The sequence below is a fragment of the Eucyclogobius newberryi genome, unplaced genomic scaffold (genome assembly GCF_026437365.1).
Source record: "Eucyclogobius newberryi isolate DKJ021-1_F unplaced genomic scaffold, fEucNew1.0.hap1 SCAF_12, whole genome shotgun sequence".
NCBI lineage: Eukaryota > Metazoa > Chordata > Actinopteri > Gobiiformes > Gobiidae > Eucyclogobius > Eucyclogobius newberryi.
The window spans coordinates 32803209-32815518 of record NW_027315746.1 but is presented as its reverse complement, the minus strand read 5'-3'; the positions used below and the strand labels follow the sequence as shown (position 1 = coordinate 32815518).

General features: G+C 41.5%; 1 protein-coding gene across 1 annotated transcript in view; it reads right to left on the bottom strand.

Annotated features, from left to right (window-relative positions):
* The window catches only part of LOC140355868 (uncharacterized), a 59501-nt gene extending 57633 nt beyond the window's left edge, over nt 1-1868 (bottom strand). The window contains 2 exon segments of the mRNA XM_072440508.1: nt 506-1009; nt 1094-1868. Coding sequence (XP_072296609.1) covers nt 506-1009; nt 1094-1806 — 1217 coding nt within the window. The 5' untranslated portion in view covers nt 1807-1868.
* Between the last annotated feature and the right edge of the window lie 10442 nt (nt 1869-12310).

Below are 12310 nucleotides of genomic sequence, written 5' to 3'. Positions count from 1 at the left end.
AAATTTAACGTTAAACATACCGGTCGCATACAATAGTGTCTTGAAGCCATGGGGCGGGAAAAGCCCTGTCCATTCTGACGCTAATCAGGTACTCAGTGATGAGGGAGCTAACATCAGCTAACAAAAGGGTTTTGATAGCCCTTTACAGTTAGGATACAAAGGAGAGTAATCTCAAGTGAAATTGTAAACACCCTTCATAGAGTAGAGTAAATATTTGCATTCTCAGACTACATCCACATATTGAGAATGACTCTTGAAGGAGTTGGGGGGAAAAAAACAGTGTCCTGATGATGAGCTCATTTATGGTAAACATGAACATTAGCAGGCGTTTGATATGAAAACACATGCATCTGATAAAAGCCTTAGCCGCTAAGGCTTTTCAACAGTGTGGACTCTCATGTGTTTTATTAAGCTGCCTGAGTGGAAAAATGCCTTCTGACAAACATCACAGCTGTAAGGTTTCTCTCCAGTGTGGACTCTCATGTGTGATGTTAAGTTGCCTGACTGGAAAAATGCCTTCTGACAAACATCACAGCTGTAAGGTTTTTCTCCAGTGTGGACTCTCATGTGTTTTTTTAAGCAGCTTGAGCTTGAAAATGCCTTTTCACAAACATCACAGCTGTAAGGTTTTTCTCCAGTGTGGACTCTCATGTGTGATGTTAAGTGGCTTGAGCTTGAAAATGCCTTCTCACAAACATCACAGCTGTAAGGTTTATCTCCAGTGTGGACTCTCATGTGTTTTATTAAGCTGCTCAAGATTGAAAATGTCTTCTGACAAACATCACAGCTGTAAGGTTTCTCTCCAGTGTGGACTCTCATGTGTGATGTTAAGTGGCTTAACTGGGAAAATGCCGTCTCACAAACATCACAGCTGTAAGGTTTTTCTCCAGTGTGGACTCTCATGTGTGTTGTTAAGCTGCTTGACTGGGAAAATGCCGTCTCACAAACATTACAGCTGTAAGGTTTCTCTCCAGTGTGGATTCTGGTGTGACTTTTGAGAGCGCTTGCTGTAGAAAAACTGTTTCCACACTGGTCACACTCATTTAGTGTTATTCCTGTGTGGGTTGTGTAGTGATTCGAGAGCTCAGGTGATGTTCTAAAAGCCTTTTCACACTGGTCACACTTAAAAGGTTTCTCTCCAGTGTGGACTCTCATGTGTTTTTTTAAGCAGCTTGAGCTTGAAAATGCCTTCTCACAAACATCACAGCTGTAAGGTTTTTCTCCAGTGTGGACTCTCATGTGTGATGTTAAGTGGCTTGAGGTTGAAAATGCCTTCTCACAAAGATCACAGCTGTAAGGTTTATCTCCAGTGTGGACTCTCATGTGTCTTATTAAGTTGCTCAAGATTGAAAATGTCTTCTGACAAACATCACAGCTGTAAGGTTTTTCTCCAGTGTGGACTCTCATGTGTTTTATTAAGTTGCTCAAGATTGAAAATGTCTTCTGACAAACATCACAGCTGTAAGGTTTCTCTCCAGTGTGGACTCTCATGTGTGTTGTTAAGCTGCTTGAGCTTGAAAATGTCTTCTGACAAACATCACAGCTGTAAGGTTTCTCTCCAGTGTGGATTCTCATGTGTTTTTTTAAGTAGCTTGAGCTTGAAAATGTCTTCTCACAAACATCACAGCTGTAAGGTTTCTCTCCAGTGTGGATACTAGTGTGTATTTTGAGAGCTCTTGCTGTAGGAAAACTGTTTCCACACTGGTCACACTCGTATGGTTTTTCTCCTGTGTGAGTTCTGTAGTGTTTCTTGAGCGCAGAAGAACAGCTCCATGTCTTTCCACACTGGTCACAGGTGAACCCCATTCTTCTGATGGACTTTTAGATCTGCCATGAACACAGAAAAAGAAGATGTTAAGTAATAATAGGGTTAAATAAATAACTTATACTTTTGTCAATTCCTTATCACCATTGAGAGTGGTGTTGTCATGGAAAAAATAAGTCATTTTCACAAGCTTCAGTGAGTTATGAAACGAACAGAACTTTACTGTTTCTATAAGAATGTGGACAGTATAACAGGCTCTGGCTTTGGGTGAGGACCGACAGCATCAAACAAGTCTAGCCAGAGCTCTGTCATTCAAACATGTTTACATTCAACATTTAATGAATGTAACACATTGATTTAATTTAACAATTAAATGTGTTTGTGTGAATGAGGCTAAAGTGGGAGAGTCATGTTTGATCCTTTGTATTTCACATTCTGAGTACTTTTTTTTGGACTGTAGGCTTTGACAGGACAGTGCAGTGGGAAATGGGAATGAGACTGGGGAACGACATGCAGCAAACAGGTGAAAGCCGGACTCAAACTCATGAGGCCGCAGCCCGCCCCACACGGCAGGCGTCTCTCAATGCTCGGGGTTTGAGAGACTCGACTAAAACCAAAGCACATCGTTTTCTTCTTCAAGAGACACACACCAAAAACACTGATGAAAAATGTTGGGGAGACAAAATATATTTTAGTTATGGAACAAATTGGTCAGCAGGAGTCGCAATGCTCCTACACAACATTCCTGGGAAGGTAATTGGCTCTAAAAATGGCAGTTTGGGTCACTTGACTGGGCAACAGTTCACACCTGAGAGAACTTCATAAGAAGAAAAAAATGTGTGTTTCCGGTAACTCGACCTGGATTTCAAAATAATGAAAACCAGACCTTAAACATTTTATTGCATATTTACTGGCCGTATGTTTCGAGAATGTCAAATTGTGAGAGCAAACTCAAAAGCTGCGGGGAAAAAAACATTTGTGGGCATCGTAAGCTATGAAAATCACCACACATTTGATTAGTTTTGTTTTACCCACGGGCGCATCCACTTATGCGCCCGTGGGATTTAATCATATAACTGTTACATGAGCAAACATATTTCACAAACGTGGTGTGAGTACAGCGCCAGATCAACTCGGGGAACTTGCAGCTGTTCAGAGCAGCGACAAAAAAGTGTGGTTTGTTGCCGTGAGCAAACCAGCAAGAACTCGTCACAGAGCGGTGTTGTGTTGCCTGTGATAGCACGTGTGAACACAATGATTGGGAACATTTGTGGAATTATATATATATATATATATATAAAATAATAATAATAATAATAGAAATCCTGCGCACTGTCTTACTTGCAAATAAAAATGTATTGGTAAAGAGACAACGTTTTGGCAACTGGGCCTTCAAAAAACAGTGATTAATACTATTTTTGACGTATGTGTAATTCATCATGAGGTGTCACTATTTGTCTATCGTTTTGTGATTAAAGGTGCCATAACATGCTTTTTTTCATGTTTCGTAGTCTAGTGTAGTCTAGTGTATAATTGGTAATAATAAGGGTTGTGCAACAGCCTTAACATAATAGTTAAGAAATATCACCCAGACCTTGGACCCCCTCACCAACCCGGAAATGCAAACGGCTTGGTTTGATATTCGCCCCCAACCTTGCGAAGAGCGATCTGGCTCCCCCGCCCAACCCGTGACGTAGTCTCAGAGAGCGTGTGTGCCCCGCCCACCCGTGACGTAGCCCCACAGCTGTCTGCTCCGCGCTGCGCAGCTCCGCGCGAATGAGTGAGAATCTATCTATCTATCTATCTATCTATCTATCTATATATAGAGATAGAGATAGAGATGGATAAAAAAGTCTTATGTCCATCGCGCTCTTATTTCCTGGTTTTTCGTATCGGATAGAACTTCTCTCCGTTTATTTTCCCGGTTGCTGCATCAAGTGCCACATAAACCTTCACCATTGTGATAATAGTAAAGAGTGCGATATCATTAATGACGTTTTGGGCCTCTTTGAGCCGTGTTTCCTCGTAAATCGAAGCAGAAAAACTCCGGAATGAGCTTGAAGGGAGACAGCAGCGCGGAGCCGGGGGGAAGGGGGCGGGAGGCGGCAGGCGGGGGGTGAGGGGGGCTAATGACGCGTGCTTGCCCTTATGACGCGGTCTTGCCCCACCGCCCGTCAGTTTGGAGATTTGTGGAAAGGAGATAGTCTGTAATATAGCTAAACACTGCGGGAATCAATCAAAAAAACACTCTGGACAAATATGAAGCACAAATAGCAATGTAAGAAGGTTAAAAGCTCTGAAAAGTCGATTTTGCATGTTATGGGACCTTTAACATCTGTGATTGGCCACTCCTATTTTTTAGGCCACTCCTATTTAAACCTCTGTCCCATCCTCAGTTACCCATTTGCCTGACGAAGGCCCAGTTGCCGAAACGTTGCCTCTTTACCAATACATTTTTATTCGCAAGTAAGACAGTGTGCGGGATTTCTTTCCCTAGTACAGTAACTTTTTTTTTTAAATGCACAAATGCAGGTTGTCGCAGTTTTTATTTTATTTTATAACACTTTAACAGTGCACCTTTTTTGAGGTAGCTTGAATAAGAAACAATAGTGCAGAATTTGAATTAAATAAAAAAGCAGCTCAACTTAAAATCCCCAGAAGCATGTAAACAAATAAACAAAGTGTATTAAAATTGCAACAGTGTCATAAAGTAAGGCCATAATGTGCTTTTCAGAACTGCACTCTTAATACTCTTGGGCTTAAATAATAAAACGTATGTTTTTCTTGATGAAATCCATCTGTTGTCGAGTCGAGAGTAGGCCAGGGGCCAGTGTTTGAAGCGACCTACACTCATCCTCGCAGTAGCCACGGTGTCTATCACGCCGTGTTGGGAAAGCAAGTTCTGTACGCAGAGATGGCCAGAATGTGCAACGCAGCGCACACTCCGCACTCCCGTCTCACACATAGCTTTCTTCATATTAGCAGCGCTTGTCACGCAAAATTACACCGACCCGTTGCTTGTCGATGCCCCAGTTATTGAGCATTTTTTCCTTAATCTGTTAAGATGCTCTCTGCTGTGTGGTGTCCGCGAAATTCCCTGGACATGCGGATGATTGATCCATGATGCAAGTTAACTGCCGTAAAGTGTGGGCAGTAAAATGTCATGATCCATTCATGTGTTATACGGAGGAGAGAGACTAATAATAAGCTTGAAATGTATAACGCTGATCAAACTAGTAAGAGTAAAATGTATATCCGATCACTGATCGGGATGCAACATCCGATCAGAAAATAATAAACAATGCTTTAGGTTACATCTGTCATGGAAGAGCAAATCCATGGATGTACGCGTTGCACTAAACAAAGACTGCAGCACAACAGAGGAAGTGAGGGCTTATTACTGATGTCATCAATGCAGTTAAGTTGATGAATCATTTACAAGATTTATTCATTTACAGGAACACGAAAGACCCCCGAGGAGACTTCTCTGTCTTTGAAGAAGAAGGATCTGTCCAAGTGCTTCGAGAGTGGACTGTCCATTCAGTGTGTCACATGCACTTCTACTGAGACGATACATAGCTTCAGATGACGTCACAACATCCGGGTCACTGCCCCCTCACAAAACCTTGATACCGAGTAAGCTAACTGTCATTCTGATCGATCTCAAAAAGTTGCTCAGTTTTGGGATGTTCAAATCACTGATGCTCCAAATGCTCTGCGTAACCACGTGACACGCGGTAGTTATGGTGTTGTTTCCCCCTCGCAAACTGACTGCCCCCGTTACTAGGTCAAGTGACCCGGATGACGACGTCAGCGTGAAGCTATGTATTGTTGCTGGGACAACGGTAAAAACGTGTATATCTTTCATAAAAAGCAATAAACATGTAAAATAATAGTAGAAACACACTCTCAGTAATTCACTTCACATCCAGCCGAACCGATAAAAAGAGTTCACTTCATTTGTGTTGTTGTTTTACGTTTGTAGCGTTAGACGACTAGCGTTAGACAACTAGCGTTAGCCGACCAGCGTTAGCCGACTAGCGTCAGCCGACTAGCGTTAGCCGACTAGCGTTAGCCGACTAGCTAACGTCACAAACAAGTTAAAACTATGGCCTAAACGCCGGATATAAGTGAAGGAAACACATTCCTTTACAAATATTATGTCATTCTTCACTTACCTTCGGCTATGTTGAGTTGGAGTCGTTGTAGGTCGCGGGTTTAAGCAGCGAGTCCAGCAGCATGGCAGGCACTAGATCATACACGCCTAACTCACGGAAGTACTTCTTCTTCTTCTTCTTCTTCTTCTTCTTCTTCTTCTTCTTCTTCTAGTATTGTTTATCAGCAGTTGGCACGCAACTAAAGGTGCCACCACCATTACCGCCACCGGCCGGTATGGAGTGTGGGTTGGGAAGGCCCCAACAGTCCTTAAATCCTCCCCATTGATCCTGTTGACTTAAGGTACATAAGGAGTACCTTTACTATAACCTCTTGTGAGATGTTCAGCAATCATTCCTTGATACTAAATCTAATCCCATGTTCACATACTCTCTCTCACAATTTGTCTTTGCTGTTGATATTTCGGGCAATGAATAATGACATGCTCCACTGTCTCTTGGACTCTGCAGCGCTCGCACTCCCCTGTTCAATGTTTCCCTATTATTCTGAGGGTGTCATTCAGCCCTGTGTGTCCCAACCTCAGACACGTCAGAACGTCCTCCTCTCTGCGGCTCTTACTGCTCCACTCTCTTGTTCTCCCCTCTGCTCTCGTTTGTATAATATAGAAAAACCGGCCTTTGAGGCAAGATAAGATAAGATATGCCTTTAATGTCCACACATGGGGAAATGTGGGTGTTACAACACAGTAGATACAGGGGGAAAGGACAGATAACTTATAGGAAGTTAAAAAAAACACTCTTAATAGAAGAACTCTTATAAACAAAAACTCTTATTAACAAAACCTTGTAAACAGGTCCTCTCATATCTTAATAGGGAATGGAGGGCAGAAAAATAAAAATAAAGATAAAATAATAATAATAATAAATATAGCCGCAAGCGGCAATGATCGGCCCTCGCCACGCTGCCGCCACGCCGCAAGAGGAGGGGGCGCTAACGCGCCCCAATTGTCCTTTTATTACGCCTACTGCTGAATCTGTGACGCTGTCACATCTTCTCCCCTTTGTTTTACCATCAAAAAGCAATTTTATTTTGAATTCTTGGCAAAATGTGCAGCTTTGCCGCACAGACACCGTGACTCTTAGAATAAAAATGTGGATAACTTTTGATGGTCCACCCCTGAAGATGAGTCTCACCAAATTTCAGGTTAATAGGGCTGACGCCCTAAGAGGAGTTTGTGAAAGTCTAAAGTGTAAACATGTTCTGGCGATTTCCCCATTGGAATAACATGGAAGGTTTCGGTCATCGTTACGGCAACGCCATAACAATTATGACATGGGTCTCATTGACTTTTTTGATGGGGCCAAAATTGAGTTGTGTGTCAAATTTCATATAATTTCGCAAAACTAAATATTTAACCTCCATATGAAATCTGTAGGGGGCGCTGTGGCTCCAAATTGATTTATTTCACTTCTAGTAGGTTTAGGGCAAAGAGTTTAACAACTGATTCTAATTTGACGCAATTCGGACTTTATCTGCGCAAACGGCAGAAATGTTAAATTTGGGAGATTTCTGAAATTCTTGCTACAGTTTGCGGCTTCGCCGCACAGAGACCGTGACAGGTATCAATGTAATTTGGATAGCTTTTGATGTCCCACTCCTCAGTAGCATTTTCACCAAATTTCAGCTTTTTAGGGCCAACGCCCTGGGAGGAGTTCGTAAAAGTACGACGTTTGGAAAAACTCCGAAGTCATGTTTAGCCATTTTTGAAGCAATATGGCCGACATTTGGTTGGGCGGACGGCGTTGCCGCAGTAATAGTTTTTACTTCTCTTGTCACCATCTACCTCTGCGCCAAATTTCATGATTCTACGATCAGATTTTTTTTGGGTCATTTCCCATCTCTCAATGCATTTTTGGTACATTTGGGGGCGCTGACGCGCCAATTTTTTTATTTTAGAAAAGGGAAATAGCCAGAATGTAGAGAGGCACGATTTTTAGAGGTGTGAACATTTTTGTGACTTTTCATCAATGTTCACTGGGTGAAAAATAGGGGGGTTGGTCCCGAGAAGAAGAAGAAGAAAGAATAATATTCCGATGCGAAAACAATGTTTCCCATTTTTCAAATATCATAAACTATACATTTTCGGAAAGCGCTCGCGCTTTCCTACCTCATGGTGTGGGTCCCTGGTCACTGACGGGTACTTTCGTTGATTTTGAGTGGGCTCCGCCCACTTTGTGTTTTTTGCCCTCTATACAGTAATAATGTTCAATTTTTGCATTACATGCTTATATGCACGGAACATGCAAGAGATGGGGAACGTATTCGTGAGGTACTTAGCGCAAATGAGTGCTTTATATGGGGATGACGGCCGCGTTTAGTGCGCACTTTTGCACGGGCTTCGCCCGTTTACAACGGTAATGTTCCATTTTCCTACTACTAATTAGTATGCACGGGGCGTGCATGAGTGAAGGAGTGCGTTAGTGAGTGTTTGGAAGTGGGCGAGTGCTTCGCGCTCGATTTCGTGCGCACTACGTGTGCACTTTCGCAGCCGTGCTTCGCACGGCCTTACGAGATTAATAGGCCTCTCGCCAGCTTGTGGCGCTCGGGCCTAATAATAGAAATAAAAGTAGCAGGCATAAGACAAATAATACTAATAATAATGGTAAAGTTCACATTAACACTACTACATTTCTTTCTTCTCAACAAACTCAGATCTACCCCAGGCTCTTTCAGAAACCATGGAGGGACATTAGAGTTTGGAACTGTCGGGCTCACGTTCAGCTGGTTAATTCCTATTTCTTTGAGCTTCACTCTCTCCTATCCACCCAAAGCTGGTGAACTGTGCTTTTTCTTTTTCCTGACATGGTTTTAGTACATTTAGTCCTGGGTGGCTTACACTATGTCCTTGTAAATTAACCCAATATGTTAGAATCATCTGCTCTCTTCTGCTATCTAGAGGCATCTCCCCCTTTTCAACTTGGAGTGCATCTACTGGAGTTGACCTCATCGCCCCACAACACACCCTTAAAGCTTGGTTCTGAACTATATCTATTTTTTTTAGATTACTCCTTGAAGCTGAGCAATATACAATACACCCATAGTCAATCGATGATCTGATCAGAGCCATATATATTACCTTCAGGCATTTCCGGCTAGCTCCCCACTCCCGTCCCCACTCCCGTCCTCTCAAGCACCTCATAATGTTTACAACTTTTTTACACTTCTCTACTGTTTTACTTATATGCACTCCCCATGTCAATATAGTGTCAAACCACAACCCCAAATACTTAAACTCACACTCGTAAAAAACATTGTTTTTGTCTTATTTACAGAAAATCTAAATCCCCACTTAATTGTCCATGTTTCCACTTTATGTATGGCTTGTTGCAATTTCCCCCCAGTATATTCAATATTTCTACCTCTCTTCCACATTACTCCATCATCTGCAAAAAGAGAGACCCCTATAGGGCCTTCCACATTACAAAATATTTCATTATTCATAATAGAAAACAGCACCGGGCCCACTACACTCCCCTGTGGCGTACCATTTTTGATGTCATACTTTGAGCTAAAATCTTTCCCCACACGCACTGAAATATTCCTACCAAAAAATTCCTAACCCATCCTAACATCTTGCCTCTTATTCCCATCTGATGCAACCTTATAATTAGCCCCTCCCTCCACATCATATCATCAGCTTTTTCAATGTCAAAAAATACTGCAACAACACACTCCTTATTCACTTGGGCTTTTCTAATTTCATTTTCCAAAATAACTGCTGGGTCTATTGTACTCCTGCCTTTCCTAAATCCAGATTGGTGGCTTTTAATCATTTCATTTTTTTCCAAAATATAGCATAGTCTTTCATTGATCATTTTTTCCATTAGTTTCCCTACATGCGATGTCAAGGCTCTAGGTCTATAGCTCACTGCCAAGCTGGGATCCTTACCTGGTTTACAATTTGGTACTATTACTGCCTCCTTCTACTGGTCTGGTAGGAATTCTCCATCCACACTTTATTATACAACTGTAAAATTAAGGCTTTACTTTTTCCACTGAGGTTCTTCAACATACAATAACTTCATCTTTTCATACTTATTTAAAGCGTCATTGAGTTCCTTCATTGTAAATTCAACATTAATTGCACTATCATAGTCACTGATATCATCTAATCTATTGGTGTTATTTCCCACAATCTTTCTTCTTGCTCTCTTTTCCTCTACACTCAGATTTTCCCGACTATTAACTTTTACATATTGCCTAGCTAACAACTCAGCTTTATTTGCATTATCTAGAACTACTTCTTCTCCATTTTTCATCACTGGGTAACTAAAACTTTTATTAATACCAGCCATTCTTTTAATTGTTCCCCAAACCTGACCTACCAATGATTGTCTACCAAGCGTGTCACAGTAACCTCTCCAATACTCTTTCTCCTTTTACCGTTCTTTTTACCATTGCCATTTTCTTTTTATAATCAATATAATTTTGAAAACAATCATTTCTTTTCAATACTTTAAATGCTTTATTCCTCGCTCGAATGGCATTTGTGCATTCTTCAGACCACCAAGGGACAATCTTTCTTTCTTTTCTTTTTTTTTTCTTTTTTTTTCTTTTTTTTTTTTTGTAAGGCCCAAAATCACAACAACAGTTGCCTCTGAGGGCCACAGGGAGAAATGAATCAACAATGTCTGTGGTGGCGAGGGAGTCAGACAATGTCTGTGGTGGCGAGGGAGTCAGACAATGTCTGTGGTGGCGAGGGACGATGTCCCAGACTCTCCTTTCGGTTTTGCTTACCTTTGCTCTTCCTTATTGTCTGCTTTGCTGCTCTCACAATCGCAAGACACAAAGAAGTTTACATCCACGTTTACTTTCTCCATTTCATTTTCACAAATGACCCTGAATTTATTCCAGTCTATTCCTTTAAAACACCACCTACTTATTCCTTCCGTGCACTCTCATAATTAAAACTTATCTGTTTTTATTGGGTAGTGATCACTCCTTATCAACGACCCAGGTGCTCATCCCAGCAATATGATGGGCTGATTCTGTTCCATTCCTTGCATTAAATCTAGTTCCACTCCCGTCATTCAAACATACAAGACCCTTCATATCCATTAAATCCTCTATCACCAACCCATTCTCATCATTATGCCCACAACGTACTATGAGCATTAAAATCACCACAACATGTAGATTTGCCCTCAAGATGAACCATAAAATCCTGCAGACCCTCCAGTGTTAAACGCTTAAGATGAGATAAGATATTCCTTTTTTGTCCACACATGGGGAAATTTTGTTGTTGCAACGCAGGTAGATTCAGAGGAAAAGGATAGATAACTTATAGGAAGTTTAAAAAGCACTCTTAATAGAAGAACTCTCCCCCACACTTCTATCACAATGAATTATAATTCTTTCCCTTTACTTAAAACTCTATACTGATCCCATTCCTGATAAATATTGCACATCCTCCACCATTTCCTCCTTGCCTATCCCTTCGAACACACTCGTACCCTCTAATAACAAAATCTTATGTTGGCTTTAGCCAGGTTTCTTGAACACAAATGACATCCGGTTTCACCTTACTATCTTGTACATATCCTTTAAATTCCTGTCCATTTGCAATGAGACTCCTGGCATTCCACTGCAGTATAATCAGGTCTTCTCACTTGTTTCTCCTCCTGCCTTACTGTTCCCCTCTAACCTTTTGTTCATTAGCTCCCAAGAGATACCTTTAGCACCCAGGAATTTCTCCGCCCCCTCTACTATCATCTTAGCTTTGTCTGATTTACGTTTGACTTGTTCAGAGCAATTTATCACATAAGACAAAAATACTACCAAGTCATCAACAGCAAGTACTATACTTGTTCCTCCTCTTTTTGGAACAACACTGGTGTCAGCAGTGTTTCCTCGTTTCTGTATTTGGACCTTCGTTGCAGCTTCTGCATACGAGATGTTATTCAACATTTTTACCTTTTCAATTTGTACAGCTTTCTTTCTTACCTCACATCCACCAAACGTCGCAGTGTGCTGTCCCCCACAATTACAGCACTTAATCTGAGCATTTTCCTCACATTCTTCAATCTTATGTTCACCTCCACATTTTAAACATTTCTGCTTCCCTCTTTACACCGCTGCTATGTGGCCATAAAGCTGACACTTGTAGCACCGGAGTGGAGGAGGGACATATTCTCTTACCAGGAAACTCAAACAGCCGACCTTCACTCTCTCAGGAAGCACATCTTTAAATTCCAATAAAACCGACATGCTCTGAATTCTTTGGCCATCACTCCATCTCATCAATCTCTTAACAGAATCCACCCCTGCACCCAAACTGTTTTTAAACTTATCCAGATCTTCATCCAGGGGGATTCCTGTGACTACTCCACGTGCTCCTTTCCTTTCTCCAACAACCTTAAACTCACTTAC